This window comes from Lissotriton vulgaris, chromosome 12 (assembly GCF_964263255.1).
Source record: "Lissotriton vulgaris chromosome 12, aLisVul1.2, whole genome shotgun sequence".
NCBI classification, from domain to species: domain Eukaryota; kingdom Metazoa; phylum Chordata; class Amphibia; order Caudata; family Salamandridae; genus Lissotriton; species Lissotriton vulgaris.
This window is the reverse complement of record NC_141700.1, coordinates 759,992,263-760,008,845: the sequence shown is the minus strand read 5'-3', so window position 1 is coordinate 760,008,845 and position 16,583 is coordinate 759,992,263. Positions and strand designations below refer to the sequence as shown.

Genomic DNA, 16,583 nt, shown 5'->3' with positions numbered 1-16,583 from the left:
CCTTGTAGTCATCTGTCGAGTCCCTCCCCAAGGCTCCTACCTATAGGGGCTGTTCCTTCCTCCTGTTAAGAAGTCTCAGGGCCATCAAAGACTTAACTTACCAGTGCCTTGGCTCTTCTTCAGAGAGTCTTCACTTGCCAATTGGTGCCAAATCCAGTTCCTGGGCCATTGGAAGTAGAATGTGATGATCTAGGAAGAAAATCCACGCAACGGCTCCCAGCAACTGGTTTATCAATGCACTGCAGCCCAAAAATGCCGCTGAGCGAACGAAGAATCGATTTAGCGCCTGCAGTGCGGCCAAAGAATTGTGCAGCCTGAGTCCTGAGTGGTTGTCCTTGGCACCTGCTCCACCTCCGATGCATCCTCTGTTTGTGTCTGTGGACACTACGCAGCTCCTGCTTCGCTGCTGCTGCATCAACAAAGTGCTTTGGGTTTTCGATGCATTGTCCCTGGGTGCCACTTCTTCATTGACACTGCACTGCAGTAAGGAACTGAGGCTGCGTGTCCGGACCCTGTCACATCACCTCCCCTACCAGCAAAGAATGTATGATTCACCTCCCCTGCCAGCAAGGAATTGATGCATCACATCCCCTGTCAACAAGTAATTGAGGCATCACCCCCCTCCCCCTCCCCCCCACTTCCTAGCAGTGAGAAAGCAATGCATCATTTCCTCTGCAGTAATGAACCAATGGATCACCTCCTCTGCCAGTACGGAAACAATGCATCGCTGTGTTTTCCGGTGCCTAACCTCCCCTGGGCTCGCATCGTCTTTGTTTTTGACGCATCTCATGTACTTTGTGCTAAAAGACCCGCATCCATTGATTTCTATGGATTAATACTTATTGAAACTTAAAGTGATATATTTACTTGTGTATGTTAGATATTTCTCTTTTTGGTCTTGTTTTATTCAGATAAATAGTGGCTATTTTTCTAAACTGTGGACTCATTTTCTTTGTTTTCACTGTGTTACTGTGTGTGTGTTTACAAATGCTTTACACATTGCCTCTGAACTAAGCCTGACTGGTCATGCCAAGCTATCAAGGGAGTGAGCAGGGGTTATCTTAGCTGTGAGATCCCTTTACCATGAATAGAGTGAGCGTCCCTACTTGGACAAGTGCATACCTACTACCAACTAGAGACGCCCATTTCTAACAATATTCAAATTGTAAGACTATGAATTTGGAAGTCTCTGTGGTGAGCAAAGTGTACTTTTTCACTTAGCTTGTTTGTACTCTACTCACTTATCACTGATAAATTTGCAGCTTCTCATAGTGTATCACTAGGGACATCCTAATCCTACAATTAAGTATCTAACCCTCCATTCTCTTTCCTTCATTCTGACACAAGGACAACTAATAATCCAGCCATCAGCTATGTGATTTGCTTCAGCTCCTATTTATTTTTACAGGATGGTTCTCAGCAAGCTCAGTCCAACCTCAGCTTTCTGTCGATCTTGAAGGCACCTTATGAGCAGCTAGCAGCACAGAAACTGAAGGAGATTCCAAGCAAGTACCCACATCTCCTCAGTCTTATCCGCATCATCTGGACTAACTCTCCTTTCTACAACAGCAGGGAGAGGATGACATCACTTCTACGCAAGGTAGGCTAAGGTTCTCTTGTGTATTTTCATAACTGTGCCTCTTTTCCTGCTGTTTTCCTCCTTTGCAAGCCCAGACATGTACTGAGTGAATATATATAGTGTTAAATCCCCTTTACCTCAGCCCTTTGGCTGCAAGAAAGTTAGGCATGTTTGCTCCTAGTTGGGAAAGCTAATTGATGTCAATGAGCAGTAGCAGAGAGTGGCAGAACCATGCCTTTCCACTTATAATACTTACAATAGACATTCATGAAAAGTAGGCTGGGTAGAGGAAGAGAGAGGCCTTATCATTCTGCATTACAGTGACCAGAGGTTCGCATAATTTGCACTAAAATGCCGAGCTCTGAACTTTGATCTCTTAAAAGAAACAACATGAAACTGGACTTACTGTCGAGTAGTTCATATAAAAATGTGTACAGGCTCTGTGCATTCTGACAACATACACTGTAGGACTGGTGTCAGACTAATTCAAAACACCCACACCGGATATGTTGGCCTTCTGTATCAGCTAGCTCACAGTGCCACTATAATCTCCAATTACTAAGGAGAGTATTAGTTCTTGGCAACCGTTGAATATGACAACCCTGATCCCTCAGGACCGCGGAAACAATATACTACTTTTCTTCTCAGTCACTCGTGCTTACTTAGTCTGTCTTAGAGAGATACACCGAATAAACTGTCTGGACGCTTTGAATAAGTATTTATTGAACAGTTGTTATTCTGGTGTAGAATAGATGAGCTGCAACAACCGTTAGACAGTATAAGATATAAATGATTAGCAGTACTATGAAGGTAAATGGATGGTACCATCTTACAATAATCATGAATACATACGAGTATATAAAACTCATGATAAAAAGATGCATACTCTTTTGTTGCTTCCCTAACTAGATGTACCTAAATATACCTAGCATGTGTATAGGTGTTAAGCCAAGAATCCCTCTAGGACCTAGTCACCCCCACTACCTGAAGTGAGAGACTGTGGGACCCCGTCCTGGTCTCGAGTTGGACACCCCACAAGTGTGTTTTAGACCACTGCGAGCTGGAGTGTCTGCATGCAGGAAGCTCACGGTCTCTGGTCAGTGTGTCGGCCGGGAAGTCTCGGTCTCCTTTTCTCTCTCTTAGCAAGATGTGATGTATATATATCCATAGGTCTCGCCAGGGGTGCTACCTCGCTGTATTACTGTGTCGGCCTACGGATGACGTCTGGCATGAACTTTATACATAGATATTATACAGTAGATGGTTGTCCTGCTGTGCTTCCAAGAATCCTCATGTATAATGTATGAGATTTCGAACTAGGAAAAACCCGCGTTCTGAATGCAGTGTTATATCTAGGTAAAAGGTCATTCCCTGTAAAACCGTTACAAGTGTAATGTAGGGAAGAATATAGGTAAAGGGTAATGAAATTGCCGGGCCCTTTATTATTGTACCTATATGGAATATAACACCCACTCCTGTAAACATACTACTATACTGACTAGATACTTGTACGCAAATAGTTAAAAAACATTTGTTTCTTGTTGTGCTAAAAACAATGTTTATAAAGTTCTTAAAAAATCTTTAACATTTTTAAAAGAAAATTGCCACTCAAGCCATAACCCAAATTGTCCGAAGGTATAGTTCGAACTACTATAAGCATTTGAAAGCCATGCATGCCCAAAAGAATGGAGTTAAGGAGTTTCAATTTTTCAGTTTATTTCTCAAAATAAAAAGTCGAATTTCTCCCAGCACATGATGGACCAAATGAGTGAAATGTTTGTGTCCTGGCTGGTAGACGCAACATTCTCGTTGTCTGCCTCCACAGATGACGGTCCCTGTAACACCTCACAGATTATGTCAACTGAGCTCAGATGATCTTTTGTACTGTCCACAACCGATGCTGGGACAGCCTGTGCAACATCCAAGGCCTGGGTGTCAGGAGGAGCCGATGTCCATACCAACAGGAGACCTGTGGTTGCTCTAGGAATGCTGCAATCAACATCGGAATACGCTGAGGACACTGCAGAACATGGGTCCAGTAAAACATCAACGTCTGGTTGCGCACAAGATGGGAGTGTCAGACAGAGATCTAACACTCATTCTTCTCCGCAAAACAGGCATCGGAGGACAACCAAGATGCACTTAGTTCTCTTAGGCGAGATGTGCCTAGATGTTGTACCATGAGATCACGGTATATTTGCTCCAGGAGTACTGTTTCCATTTTCTTGGTGACTGGGACGTCCATTGTGTAGCAGAAAAATAACAATCAGAATACCTGCTATTAGAAGCCGGATCAGCGGCAGCCCTCCAAATATGCTTCCAAATACGGAGTGTATAAAGTTTGGTATAACTCCAAGGACCGTCTGAAAGGTGCTTAATAGTCCAGAACCTATGGTCTTAAATAGGTGAAAGATGCCTGTCGTATCAGACATGTTACGGATAGATTTACCATTCCTGCGAAATGGAAAAGGGGCAGTTTGTAGGTATGAGTGCCTGTATCTCTGCCGAAGACCTTGCGATCTGAAGATCAAAAGTCTCTTGAGCGGAGGTTAAGGGCATGGATTTCTGTAAAAGCATGGCTTTCATTCTGCTGAAAGCATCAAACCGTATCAAAGAAATATTTAGTGAAGGCAATAACTGCGCCTCCTAGACTGTATGTGTTGGTGGAAACAATACTTGCATACGACAAGTAACCCTGGCGCTCACGGTTACCAGATATGCGATGCCCGAAAGCATCCCACAGCATCCTTGATCATTCAGCATCAAAGTAACTCCCAAATTTGGACTTTGTAGTGGTATTTGTAGAGCGCAACGGTCGCTCCGAAAGGAGCATCTTGGCGCTGTTTGATGGTAAGCAGTCAGTTACATAAGCAAAAATTAGATGGCGGCCATGATATGAAAGTAGCCTGAACACTGGAATGATCCAGGCAGCTGGGGCACCCCTCAAGTGACAGGGGAAGTTTGCTACCGAACCATTACAGACCCCATGAAGCATTATATCCTGGCTTCTGAGTGATCCACTTAATGTATTCTCGCAGTTTGTACCACCTAGGAACACTTCCTTTTCCCCACTCTGGCATCAAAAGCTGTATGGTAATTCCCAAGATTTCTTGATGAATTCCCTTCCAAATTCTTCGTATCTGCCTGCCTGCATTTGTTCAAGGCAATATTGGAATTGAAAAGTAGTGACCGGACTAGTTATGAGGCCATAGATTAACCATTCTGTGGACGGAGACTCTGTCACTCTAAATGCTAATCTGTCCAGTTTTTCAATACGCAGAATTGTATACTTTGCTCCCCTCTATGCCATTTCTATCTATTTTTCTGTTAGATTGTATGAAGAAAACAGAGACGTGCTATTTATGAAACGCCAAGGCATGTAGCCTGCACGCAAAGATTGCAGCGTCCAGCTTAATAACACAATAAAACGCAATTGTGATTCCCGTGTTGTAATATGGACAAATCCTGTTCTAGTACATCAATAGCAGAAGATACAATGTTGCCTAATGAATATATCCTGGAGGTTAGTGTAGTTAACCCATTGTCGACCACTGCTGGAGCTTTCTCTAGATTTATACGATCTATTTCTCTTAATCTTTCAGCGGCCTCTTGTTGTGATATTTTCCAAATCTCATTATAGACAGCATAATAGAAACGTTTATGACGTGGCTTCCTAGGACCTAATAAAAAATCCTGTAGTTTCACATCCTCTGTAAGTAAGGACAAGTGTTGTTTCACAAGTGTTGAGGGTTTTAGCCAATTGAGGCAGAACTTCCCAACACTGTATGAAGTCACTACCCCTGGGTGTTCTCTCTGTACATAATGTGGATCTGGCCTGTTGATATTAAACCCTGTGGTTTTACCCATGAATCTTTTACTGACATCTATTGGTGTCTGTGGGCCAAATCACACATACTTTCCAATCAGGGTTTGATCTATTGTATTGCATGATCTCATCTAGCATAATCCCTTCTCGTGATGTTATGTTACCCTCAGTGTGTGATGGTGTGAGCATCCGAGGTGTATTAAAATCTTTGATTTTGGTTCATTGAAACATGCACTCGAGAAACCACATCAATACCTTTGACATGTGTGACTACATTTAACACAGTCTCCACCCAGGTATCCAAAATCATAAGAAAACATTGGAACATAATAAATACAGGGAGATTGCAATGGGACCCCCCTCCGATTTCTCACAAAAAATCCAGATCTATTAATGACACGATTGTCTCAACCAGACCAAAACCCCCACAACCCCCCAAGCAGACAATCACCAATGCATGGGGCCTCCCGAACATCACAGGCCACTACGCCTGTGGCGATTGCAGTGTTTGCCACCTGACGAACACTACAAAAACACTAGCCCTCGAACCAGGAAAACAGTGGGAATTGCGCAGTCACACTAACTGCAACAGCACTCACGTCATCTACCTGCCCATGCAACCTGTGGTACATTGGGATGACCAGCAGATAAAAATTAAGACACGAATATGCAAACACCGCAGCACCATCCGGTGTAAGAAGAACACGACCAAACTCACCAATCATTTCCTAGAAATGGGCCACACCACCAATGATATGCGCTGGGTGGTGATTGAGAGCATCAACCCCAATGGGCCCAACATCCAAGAAAAGCTGCTGAACAAGGAGCAGCGGTGGATCTACCGTTTGTCGACCCACAAGACTGGCCTTAACGACAATATCCCGTGTAACAGCTTGAGTACCCACTGAATCCCACCGAAGCCGCATCCCCTAGAATAGTCCTTGAAATTTCTGAAGTCCCTTGTGGACACATAGCTGAGTAGGGGGCATTTGATCACAATAATACTATTATCATTACTATCGTAATGATCTCCCTGCCCCCTCATGACCCCTATCAAATACATATACTAACATTCCCCGGAGCTTTTCCGCAGTCTACCTCAAACCCATCCCCTACCAAGGTTCCCCTAACAGACGAGCACCCCCTCTCAAATTTTATATAAATTTTAAATTCATTTTTCGCCTTTCCCCTCCTAAATATTAAATACATATTTCTCCTTTCCTGGGCCCATTGGTTCTTATCACCCCCCACCTAGGTCCCCCTAGCAGGCGCGAACTCCTTTTTCCGCACTGAATCCCAGCGCACAGCCCATTCCATGTTGGCAGCCACTTTCCCGACATCAACACAGTTCACGCATGCACCGCCATAGAGTACCAATGCGTACCGCGGCACATGCATCCTTCAGCGCGGCCCCTCCTCACAGCCACTCCCGCTGCTCCTACTGGCAATACGATACGAGAGCAAGTACTTAAGTGACCATCACCGGCCGCTCATTACCAGCCGGGACGCCGTGGGCACCAGACTAGGTTTGCCGCAGAGGACTCCTAACTACCAAGTAAGGCCTTGATTCCGGTCCCGCTGATTGCGGGTCTACCTATTCTCGATGGTCGCGAGTGGTCCTGACCACTACCCTTTTCCCCGTTCTTCTAGATCATATATGGGAGAGCCTCTCCCCGCGCCCCGATCCTCTGGACTAGAACTCCTAGCGAAGTAAATTTCGGTGCCATGTTTTCAACGATATAATAACTTTTGTATGTGTGTTCGTCTCACTGTATATTTACAGCGCACCCTGGCGCATTTTTTTAATAGCACGTAATTTTTATATGTCTGTTTTGTCTTGCTACTTACTTCTTAAATAATAGCGACACCAGGGCCAGTCGCCATCACCATAGGGGTCAGCCCTGTGATAATTAGACATTAGACACTGGTATGTCACCCTATGCGCCCAGACTTGGTGTCAAATTCAATCCACCGTGTACTCCACACGTAGCTCATTTCAGCCAACATGCTCTGAATGCATGCTTCAGCTACTGTCACTTGTTCTTGATACTACAGGCACTGCCAAGCATTCTACACCTCACCTGATCTTGCATGGTTGGTACTGCCTTCTAGCAGACTCTAATAACGCCTTAATGTCTATTTTCCTTTCCACTGGATTTTTCTCGCTTACCTGCAGTGCATGTAAGTAAAACATCTGCACTTTTTACCCTTTCCACACACCTTAGCGCGTGTGTAGGACATCCTTTTCACACGTGGCACTACTTTTTGTCGCTCACCACTACCTGGTCCTGACAAAAGTCCCGCCTACCTTTTTTCAGGGACTGAAACATGTAGACCGCCAACACCTAGCCAACTAAGTAGTCATAATTTTTCTACTCATAGTTGCATCACATACTTTTATCCTAAACCCTGGCCGCCGTGAATAAAATATTGGGCAAGGACCCCCAGAGGTGCATTTTACTATTCACCTTCACCTTCATCTACACCAAACCATTGCACTACACCTGCTCCGCTGTAGTCAGGCGTTGAAGCATAACCAGGCGGCATTCGGCTGTCTGGTTGGACCCCGATGATGAAGCATGACACCAACCAGGTTGGTGTGTGAGGGGTTTATAAACAAAACTATTTGTGCCCAGCTGATAAGCTATACTCACAAGTGACCTGGAATATCAACTAATATTCCACTACTTCCACATAGTGGGCCAGTCCACATTGTTTTCTTGGTTAATTCAAGACAGCTTGTTTGTTGCACCATTTCATTCAAAAACACAATTTGCTGTGGAATGAGGCATGCTCTAAATAGTGCCTCTGTTCCCTGGACCTGCCAGTCTCTAGTACCCAAGACTGATTTTAAGTCTATAGTGTCTTTCCATAAGTTGAAACCTTGTTCAGACAACTGAGCAATAAAGGAAGTATAATAAATCTGTTGGATGTATGATGTTACAATGCATACATTTACACTGCGGTACATTACATTGCGGTTTTTACAACGCAAGTCGTTACAACGACTTGCGTTGGAGGGCACTGGACTTAGGAGTAGTATAATTTACTATTCCAACTCCAGTCTACATACTGTAGGGAAGGTGTTGGATAGTAAACTATACTATTCCTTGTCCTAGAGCACCATCCAGCGCAAGTCGTTGTAACGACATGCGTTGTGAAAACCGCAATGTAATAGCATCGCAATGTAATCCCCGCGTTGTAAAAGATGTTTCCCAAATCTGTTTGGTTTGTCAACATATTTTTCTGCGCTGGTGTTGGTGCAACCTTGTAATAAAATGAGACTGGGTCTGACGTGTTAAACCCTGGAAAATATGGAAATTGCTGTGCAAATGTCGTTGAACTGATTTTTGGCAGTGTCGGGCAATGTTCCCATTGGTGGTATGCAAAAACATTTCTTGGATTAGCAGATTTATGCAGAAAATAATGACCATAATGTTGATAGCAATACATTGTTTCAAAGTCTGATGTCTCTTCCAACATTTCATTATTAGAAAAAGCAACAGATTTTTCTACATCAGACAACATATTATTTACAGTTTCATAATCCCAATCATCGGAAAATGTACTCGAGGTAATGATATCCCTTTTTGAAATTTTAAATAAATGTGGTATTTTTAAAAGTTTGGTTGGCCAAATATATTGTAATCAACCTTGTCCCATACTATACCATCAGGTATAGGAACTGCTGTAATGTTCACTGATGATAGGTCTCTTTTTTCACGATGCGATGATAGATGCGGTTTCAGAATCACATTCACTTTTTGTGCTGCAGAGCTTTTGCGAAGATACGTTCCATTTATAAGCATACTAAAGACAGTTAGTAAGCCTATCCAGAAAAGAAAGAAAAGTATCCAGGTAGCTACCCAGAGTTCCACCCAAGGTGATACCAGGTTAGTCTTTTTAAGAAAGTTAAGAAAATCTTTGATTCGCTGTTGGTGAGTTTTTGGGCTAGCATCGTTTCAGGTTCACTTGGAGCCAATGAAAAAGTATCAAAGTCAATGAAATAGACAGATGCTGTTCGATCAATTTTCAGTATTTCCGCATGCCTTGTGGAAACTTTAGCTTGCTCTTGTTGGGGCATATTGACATAGATATCAGTGTTGTGTCGAATTGAAATTTGCCTTTTATTTAAGTTCTGATTTTGAACATCAGTTTCAAGAGGAACGAGTTCCATGGCATTGTTTCATAGTCCATCATTCTGTGCAGGTGACTCTTCAAATGTGATGAGCCTTTCTGTTTGAACTTCTTGTATAGTTGGGAGAGGAGCGTTTCTGTTACTCTGGTGTGAATGCTGCCTACTACTCTGTATCAGCCCCATTGTGTGGTTTGATTAGGTTTATGGAGACAAATTATTTCTCCTTTTTAACAGCAAGAGGCGGCAGAAGTACTGTTCTTGTTCCTTCAACTGCCAGGACAGGTACAGGCTTTCTGTATGATGGTCGAAATTCTTTTTTGACCGCTGTTTTCTGATAGATACATCTGCCAGTGGATTCCTCACCTTGTGAATATCCCCTTGCGTCAGCAACATTCGGAAATTCTTTTTGTAGCTTCACGCCGACGTGGACGATGTCACAGAGGCACGGCATCGCGCGCGACTCCACTGACATCACCGACACCATAATAGGCCCACGCCGGCGTGATGACATCAGTTCCCTTTTTTCCGAGTCGTCGACGCTAACGGTTTTCAAGGGATCGTCTGTAGCTGTATTGTAACTTTTGTTCTCCAGTATTAGGGGTGTCTTTCATAGATTCACATGCTTGAATATCCCCCGTCGTCGGAGTGGGAGTCCCACGGTAAATAAAATAGCAATAATATATACTATATATATATATATGTAACATAAAACCTGAAATATGTAATAGAAAAAAGGCATAACAAGCCTACACATATTTCTACATAGGAATGCATGGAAAAGGAAAAAAACATTTGCAGTCTATCATTGTCATTATGTTGGTCCAAACTACAGCCAATCAGGCGCCAGCAACCCTCTAGAACCTTCTCCTCAGAGCTCAGCACCTCAGATTTTCGTAGCACAAGAGTGACCACAGAGTCTATGAGGAGAAGAGAGCCTCTGAGGGGAGGAGGGTGGGTCGCATGTGAATCTATGAAAGACACCAATACTGGAGAACCACCTGTTTACAGGTAAGTAACAATTGTTCTTCTCCAGTATTAGGGGTGTCTTTCATAGATTCACATGCTTGAATAGAATAGATAGCAGTACCCTCCTTAGAGCTGAGATTGCAAAGTACATCCTCAAAAGTTGAAGACAATAATGTACAGCTAAAAAGCATATGGCAATCACAGAAAGAAATGGAGGAGGGATCAGAGGCTCACCTAATTGAAAAAGATGACGAAGCACTGCTTGCCCCACTGCGGTATCCGCTTCGTTGACAGCTTCCAAACAATAATGTCTGGTAAAGGTGTGCCTGCTGGACCATGTCGCTGCTCGACAAATCTGGTGTAGAGGCACCCCAGCAAACAACGCAGTGGACGATGCCATCGCTCTTGTAGAATGTGCCTTAACTGGACTCGGTAAAGGCCTGCCAGCCTGCTGATGACAAATTAATATGGCTGCAGAGAGCCATCGTGCCACTGTCTGTTTAGTCACTGAATGCCCTTTTAGCAACAGTCCATATGCTATAAATAGCTGATCAGATTTACGGAAAGGGGCTGTTCTGGAAATGTAGAATTTTAGACAACGTTTTATGTCTAAAGAATGTGCTCGTCCTAGCTGTATATTTCCATAGGCAATAAACAGTTGATCGAATTTGATAATGACAGAGGTCCTTGCAAATAGAAATTTAAAACATCTTCTGATGTCAAGAGTATGTAAATGCCCTCTCCGCAGGGGATTGTGGATTAGGAAAAACGTCTTTAAGATAACTGGTTCTTTCAGGTGAAAATCCGAAGGCACCTTTAGGCATACCCCTTGTACGTAGCACTACAGAATTGGGCGTGAATCGTAAGAAAAGTGAATTGACAATGAGAGCGTGAACATCACAGACTCTTCTAGATGAAGTTAATGCTATCAAAGAGAAAAAACGTTGCATGTTAGGAAATTGAAATACATCCTAAAAATTGGCTCAAATGGGTGGCGCATGAGCTGCGCTAATACTACATTATAATGCCATGATGGAGGCGGACGACGTACAGGAGGAAACATTCTGAGTAGTCCCTTAAAGAACTGTTGTATTCTGGAAGAATAAAGAGAGATGGACCCATCCTGACGTTACCTTGAAATGGCTGCCAAAAAGACCTTCAACGTTGTATGAGATAAGCCTGATCTTGCCAGGTGCAAGAAAAAAGGTAATATCTGGTCCGGCGTTGCAAGAAATGGGTAAACCCCAGCAGATTAACCCCAGGCTAATGCTCCTGCGCCTTTTATGCCTTTCATGCCGGCTCCAGCTCCGCATTGGCATTTTCCGGCGCCGCCGAAGCCTTTGACGCAAATCCATCGACGCCGAATCCGTCGACGCCGATACCCTCGACTCCGATGCAGAATCCAGTTCGTCCTCGGGTTAAGTTGCCTCTTCGGACTTAGAGTACGGCGTCGGCTCCGGCTCCGGTGGAGTCGCTCCCGGATCCATCGACTTCGTTTGTGAAGTGAGGCACAGAGGCTTCTGGAAGAAGAGAGGTATCGTGATGAGAATTTGGAGGAAGGTCAACTACAAGATTCGGAGGATCCTTTTGATGACCTGAGAGAGGCCAGTGGTCTTGAACTGTCTCCTGAGTGGGATTTGGCCTCTGTATCTGACGTACCTTCCAAGGATGTAACACCTTATCACGTTGTTATTAAGAAGGCTGCAGACTTGTAGAATATTACCCTGCCCACTGCTGAATACAAGTCTAACATTCTAACTGAGGTCCTTCACTCTCCTTCCTCTGTTATAGAACCAATGCTCCCATTTAATGACACTTTGGCTGAGCCTATTTATGAAGTGTGGAAAAAACCTCTGACAGCTCCTGCTGTTTCAAGGGCTGTTGCGAGGAGGTATAGAGTGGCACCTGGTGACCCGGACGTTTTGTCAACACCCCCCCTGCCAGAGAGTTTGGTTGTGCAGGCTGCCTGCTCAAAGAAGTCTACGGGTGCTTTTCCACGGGTTCCTGGGGGAAAAGGAAACGAGGAAGCAAGACCAGGCGGCAAAGAAAATCTTTTCCTCAGCAAGCATGGCGCTGAAGTCTACAAATGCAACTTGCCTGATGGGTAGATACATCCATGCTTTGATGGATTCTGTCAAACAATTGGTGCCTAAAATTCCTGAGAATGATAGGAAGGATTTTCAGGAGGTTATTTCTGACACTCAGGCTGCGGCAAGGCAGGTAATCCAGAGTGGGCTGGACACGGCTGATTCAGTGGTAAGAGTGATGGGCTCTTCGGTGGCCACTAGGAGAGCTGCGTGGTTGAAATCTTCGGAATTTTCTGCAGATGTTCAGTCTGCTTTGATGGATTTGCCCTTTGATGGTTCAGCATTGTTTGGTAAGAAAGCTGATGCTGCTTTGGAACGGTTTAAAGACAGCAGAGCGACAGCTAAGTCTTTGGGCCGTCAGACCAGGGGCTCTTTTGGAAAGCGATTCAGAGGATTTGTCAGATCTTGCTTTCAGGCCTACAAACAATCGCAGCAGCAGCCCCAGAAGCAGCAAAATATGCTGTACAAGTCGTACAGAGGCAGACAGAGAGCTCGTCCTAGAGGTCGCCAAGCTTCCTCCTCCTCCTCCTCCTCTTCCCCTTCCCAGCCCCCTGCCACCACAGCAAAGCAGCCCTAAATCTGCCATTCCGGATCATGTGGGCCCAGTGGGGGGTCGGCTTACCCATTTTCTACGAGATTGGGAATTGATTACATCGTATCTTTGGGTTCTCAATCTCGTGGAGAATGGGTATGCTCTTCCCTTTCGGGAATAGCCCCCCAATTACCCTCCTTGCCAGGGTTATTGTTCAGAGGTCCACCTGCTGCTCCTGCAGGAAGAAGTCCTGGCACTGTTCAGAAAGGGTGCGATAGAGGTGGTTCCGGAGCAGGAGAGGGGTCAGGGATGCTACTCCCGGTATTTTCTGATCCCCAAGAAGGATGGCAGACTTCGACCAATCCTTGAATATTTACCTGAAGCAGGAGAAGTTCAAGATGCTCACCCTTGCACAGGTTCTTCAAGCGCTGTTGGAAGAAGACTGGATGGTGTCAATCGACTTACAGGATGCGAATTTTCATATTCCCATTCTGATGTTGCACAGGAAGTATCTCCGTTTCACGGTTGGATCGCAGCACTACCAGTTTGCGGTCCTTCCGTTTGGTCTTACTACTGCACCTCGACTCTTCACCAAGGTGATGGCTGTGGTTGCTGCACATCTCAGAAGATCAGGAATACCGGTTTTCCCGTATCTGGACGATTGGCAGATCAAAGCAGAATCTCCGAGATAGTGCTCCATCATCTGCAAGAGACAACTCAGTTGTTGCACAGGTTGGGTTTTTCGATAAATGTACCCAAATCTCACCTGGTGCCCTCCCAGCGCAACCTGTTCATAGGAGCAGTACTGGACACTACTGTGTGTCGTGCATTCCCTCCACCTCAAAGGATTCGTGACATACAGGAAATGATTCTTTTATTTTTCAATGGAGCGGTTGTTCCAGTCCTGAAGGTCCTTCGTCTGCTCGGTCTGATGGCTTCTTGCATTCTGTTGGTCAACCATGCACGCTGGCACATGAGGGCACTCTAGTGGTGCCTCCACAGGCAGTGGTATCAGCACAGCGGAGATCTCAGGGAGTCAGTGAGGATCTCGAGAGAAACTGCAGCGGATCTGTCTTGGTGGAGCGTGGAAGGCAATCTGTCACAAGGAAAGCCTTTTCAACTACCTCCATCGGTGGCCACAGTGATAACGGATGCATCCACTCTAGGGTGGGGTGCTCATCTGGGGGATCTGGAGGTGAAAGGTCTTTGGTCTCCAGAGGAAAGGTTGCTTCACATCAACCTTCTAGAGTTGCGGGCTATACGTCTGGCGCTCAAGGCCTTCCTCCCTTCCCTTCGCGGTCAGTCAGTTCAAGTCCTGACGAACAACACAACTGCGATGTGGTATGTCAACAAGCAGGAAGGAGTGGGGTCGCAGTGTCTCAGCAGGGAGGCTCTGCGTCTCTGGACCATCAGATTTGCCTGATGGCAACTCATCTGGCCGGAGTTCTGAACGTTCGTGCAGACAGTCTCAGTCGGCAGTTCTTCGCCGACCACGAGTGGAGATTTCATCCGGAGGTAGTTCATCACGTCTCAGGTGGACCTGTTCACCACTCGCGAGAATGCTCACTGCCTGTCATTCTGCAGCCTCTAGTGCAGGGAGCCTTGGGGGACGCGTTTCAGTTGAGCTGGGACTCGCAACTCCTTTACGCGTTTCCTCCCATACCCTTGATTCCTCGGGTTCTGAGGAATATTCGCCAAGACCGGGCCCAAGTTATATTGATCGCCCCGGATTGGCCAAGAAGGGTGTGGTACACAGATCTTCTCCACCTCTCCTCGTGCCCTCCGCTCCGTCTCCCTCACAGGGCAGATCTCCTCTCCTCTCCCTCTCCCAGGTGGAGAGGCAGGTTCTACACCCCCACCTCCAGACCTTACACCTTCATGCCTGCAGATTGAGCGGGGCAACCTGATTTCCTTTTCCCTCCCACACGATGTGGTGGATGTCATCTTATCGGCCAGGCGTGACTCTACCACGTCCATTTATTCCTATAGATGGTCTAAATTTGTTGCTTGGTGTAGAGAGAAGTTCATTTACCCTTTAAGGGCTTGTTTGTCCAATATACTTCAATTTGCACTTTCCTTGGCCCAGCAGGTTTTTGCGGTGGCAACTATCAAAGGTTATTTGTCGGCCTTATCGGCTTTCCTTTGTTTGCCGGACCAGCCCTCTTTGTTTAAATCTCCTATTGTATTACGATTCATTAAGGGCCTTACCAATAAATTTCCTCCTACACCTTTTATTGTGCCTCGATGGGACATGAACCTTGTTCTTACATACTTGATGGGTTCGCCTTTTGAGCCTTTACACAAGTGTCCCTTGAGACTTTTGTCTTTTACGACTATTTTACTAGTGGCAATTATCTCGGCAAGGAGGGTAAGTGAGCTTCAAGCTTTTAGTTCAAAGCCCCCATTTTTGTCCATTCATGCTGAAAGAATAATTCTCAGGACCAGGGCTGCTTTTCTGCCTAAGGTGGTCACTCCTTTCCATCTGGGGCAGTCTGTTACCCTCCCTACCTTCTATCCTCCCCTCACCCTTCCAAGGAGGAGGAGAGACCTCACCGCTTGGACCCTAAGAGGGCGGTGAGCTTTTACCTGGACAGGACAAGAGAGTTCAGGTTGGATGACCAGCTGTTTGTTGGATTTGCTGGCTGCAAGAAGGGGAAGGCGGTGCACAAGCGCACGCTCTCGAGATGGATCATCCTCTGCATTAAAATCTGCTACGCCCTGGTGGGTAAGGAACCTCCAGAGGGCATAAGGGCTCACTCTACTAGAGCAAAGTCTTCTACGTCTGCTTTGTCTAGGGGTGTACCTGTTGAGGATATTTGTAGAGCGGCGACTTGGGCCTCCCTCCACACTTTTGCGAAGCATTACTGCTTGGATTCCGAGGTGAGGAGGGATGGCCACTTTGCGCGCTCTGTCCTCCAAGACTTTCTGGTATAGGAGAGTGGACACCCTCCTCCGGGAGTGGGGACTGCTGTGGGACTCTATTCACAAGGTGAGGAATCCACTGGCAGATGTATCTATCAGAAGAACAAGTTACTTACCTTCGGTAACGCTTTTTCTGGTAGATACAATATCTGCCTGTGGATTCCTCACTGACCCACCCGCCTCCCCGTTGTCCTTTCTTCTAAACCTTAATTACTGTAATGTATATATTTTTATTGTCAAAGGAAATGTTTATTACAATTTGTTTTCCTGCATTGGCTTCACACTGTGTGTGTTATCTTGACATTGTATACTGTGTATACTGTGTATATATCTGCTCTCATCGGTCCGTCCGTGTGCCTCGAAGGCACGGAAAAAAGGGCGCAACTGATGTCATCACACCGGCGTGGGTCTATTATGGTGTCGGTGACGTCAGCGGAGTTGCGCGCAATGCCGTGCCTCTGTGACGTTGTCCACGTCGGCGCGAAGCTACAAAAAGAATTTCCGAATGTTGCTGACTTAAGGGGATATTCACA

The 16,583-nt window shown here is 45.5% G+C and overlaps 1 protein-coding gene across 1 annotated transcript in view; it reads left to right on the top strand.

Annotated features, from left to right (window-relative positions):
* The window catches only part of DNAH2 (dynein axonemal heavy chain 2), a 2,538,822-nt gene that overhangs the window by 286,918 nt on the left and 2,235,321 nt on the right, over positions 1-16,583 (top strand). Inside the window, exon 8 of the mRNA XM_086946066.1 lies at positions 1,409-1,600. Coding sequence (XP_086802192.1) covers positions 1,409-1,600 — 192 coding nt within the window. The remainder of the gene's footprint in view (positions 1-1,408; positions 1,601-16,583) is intronic.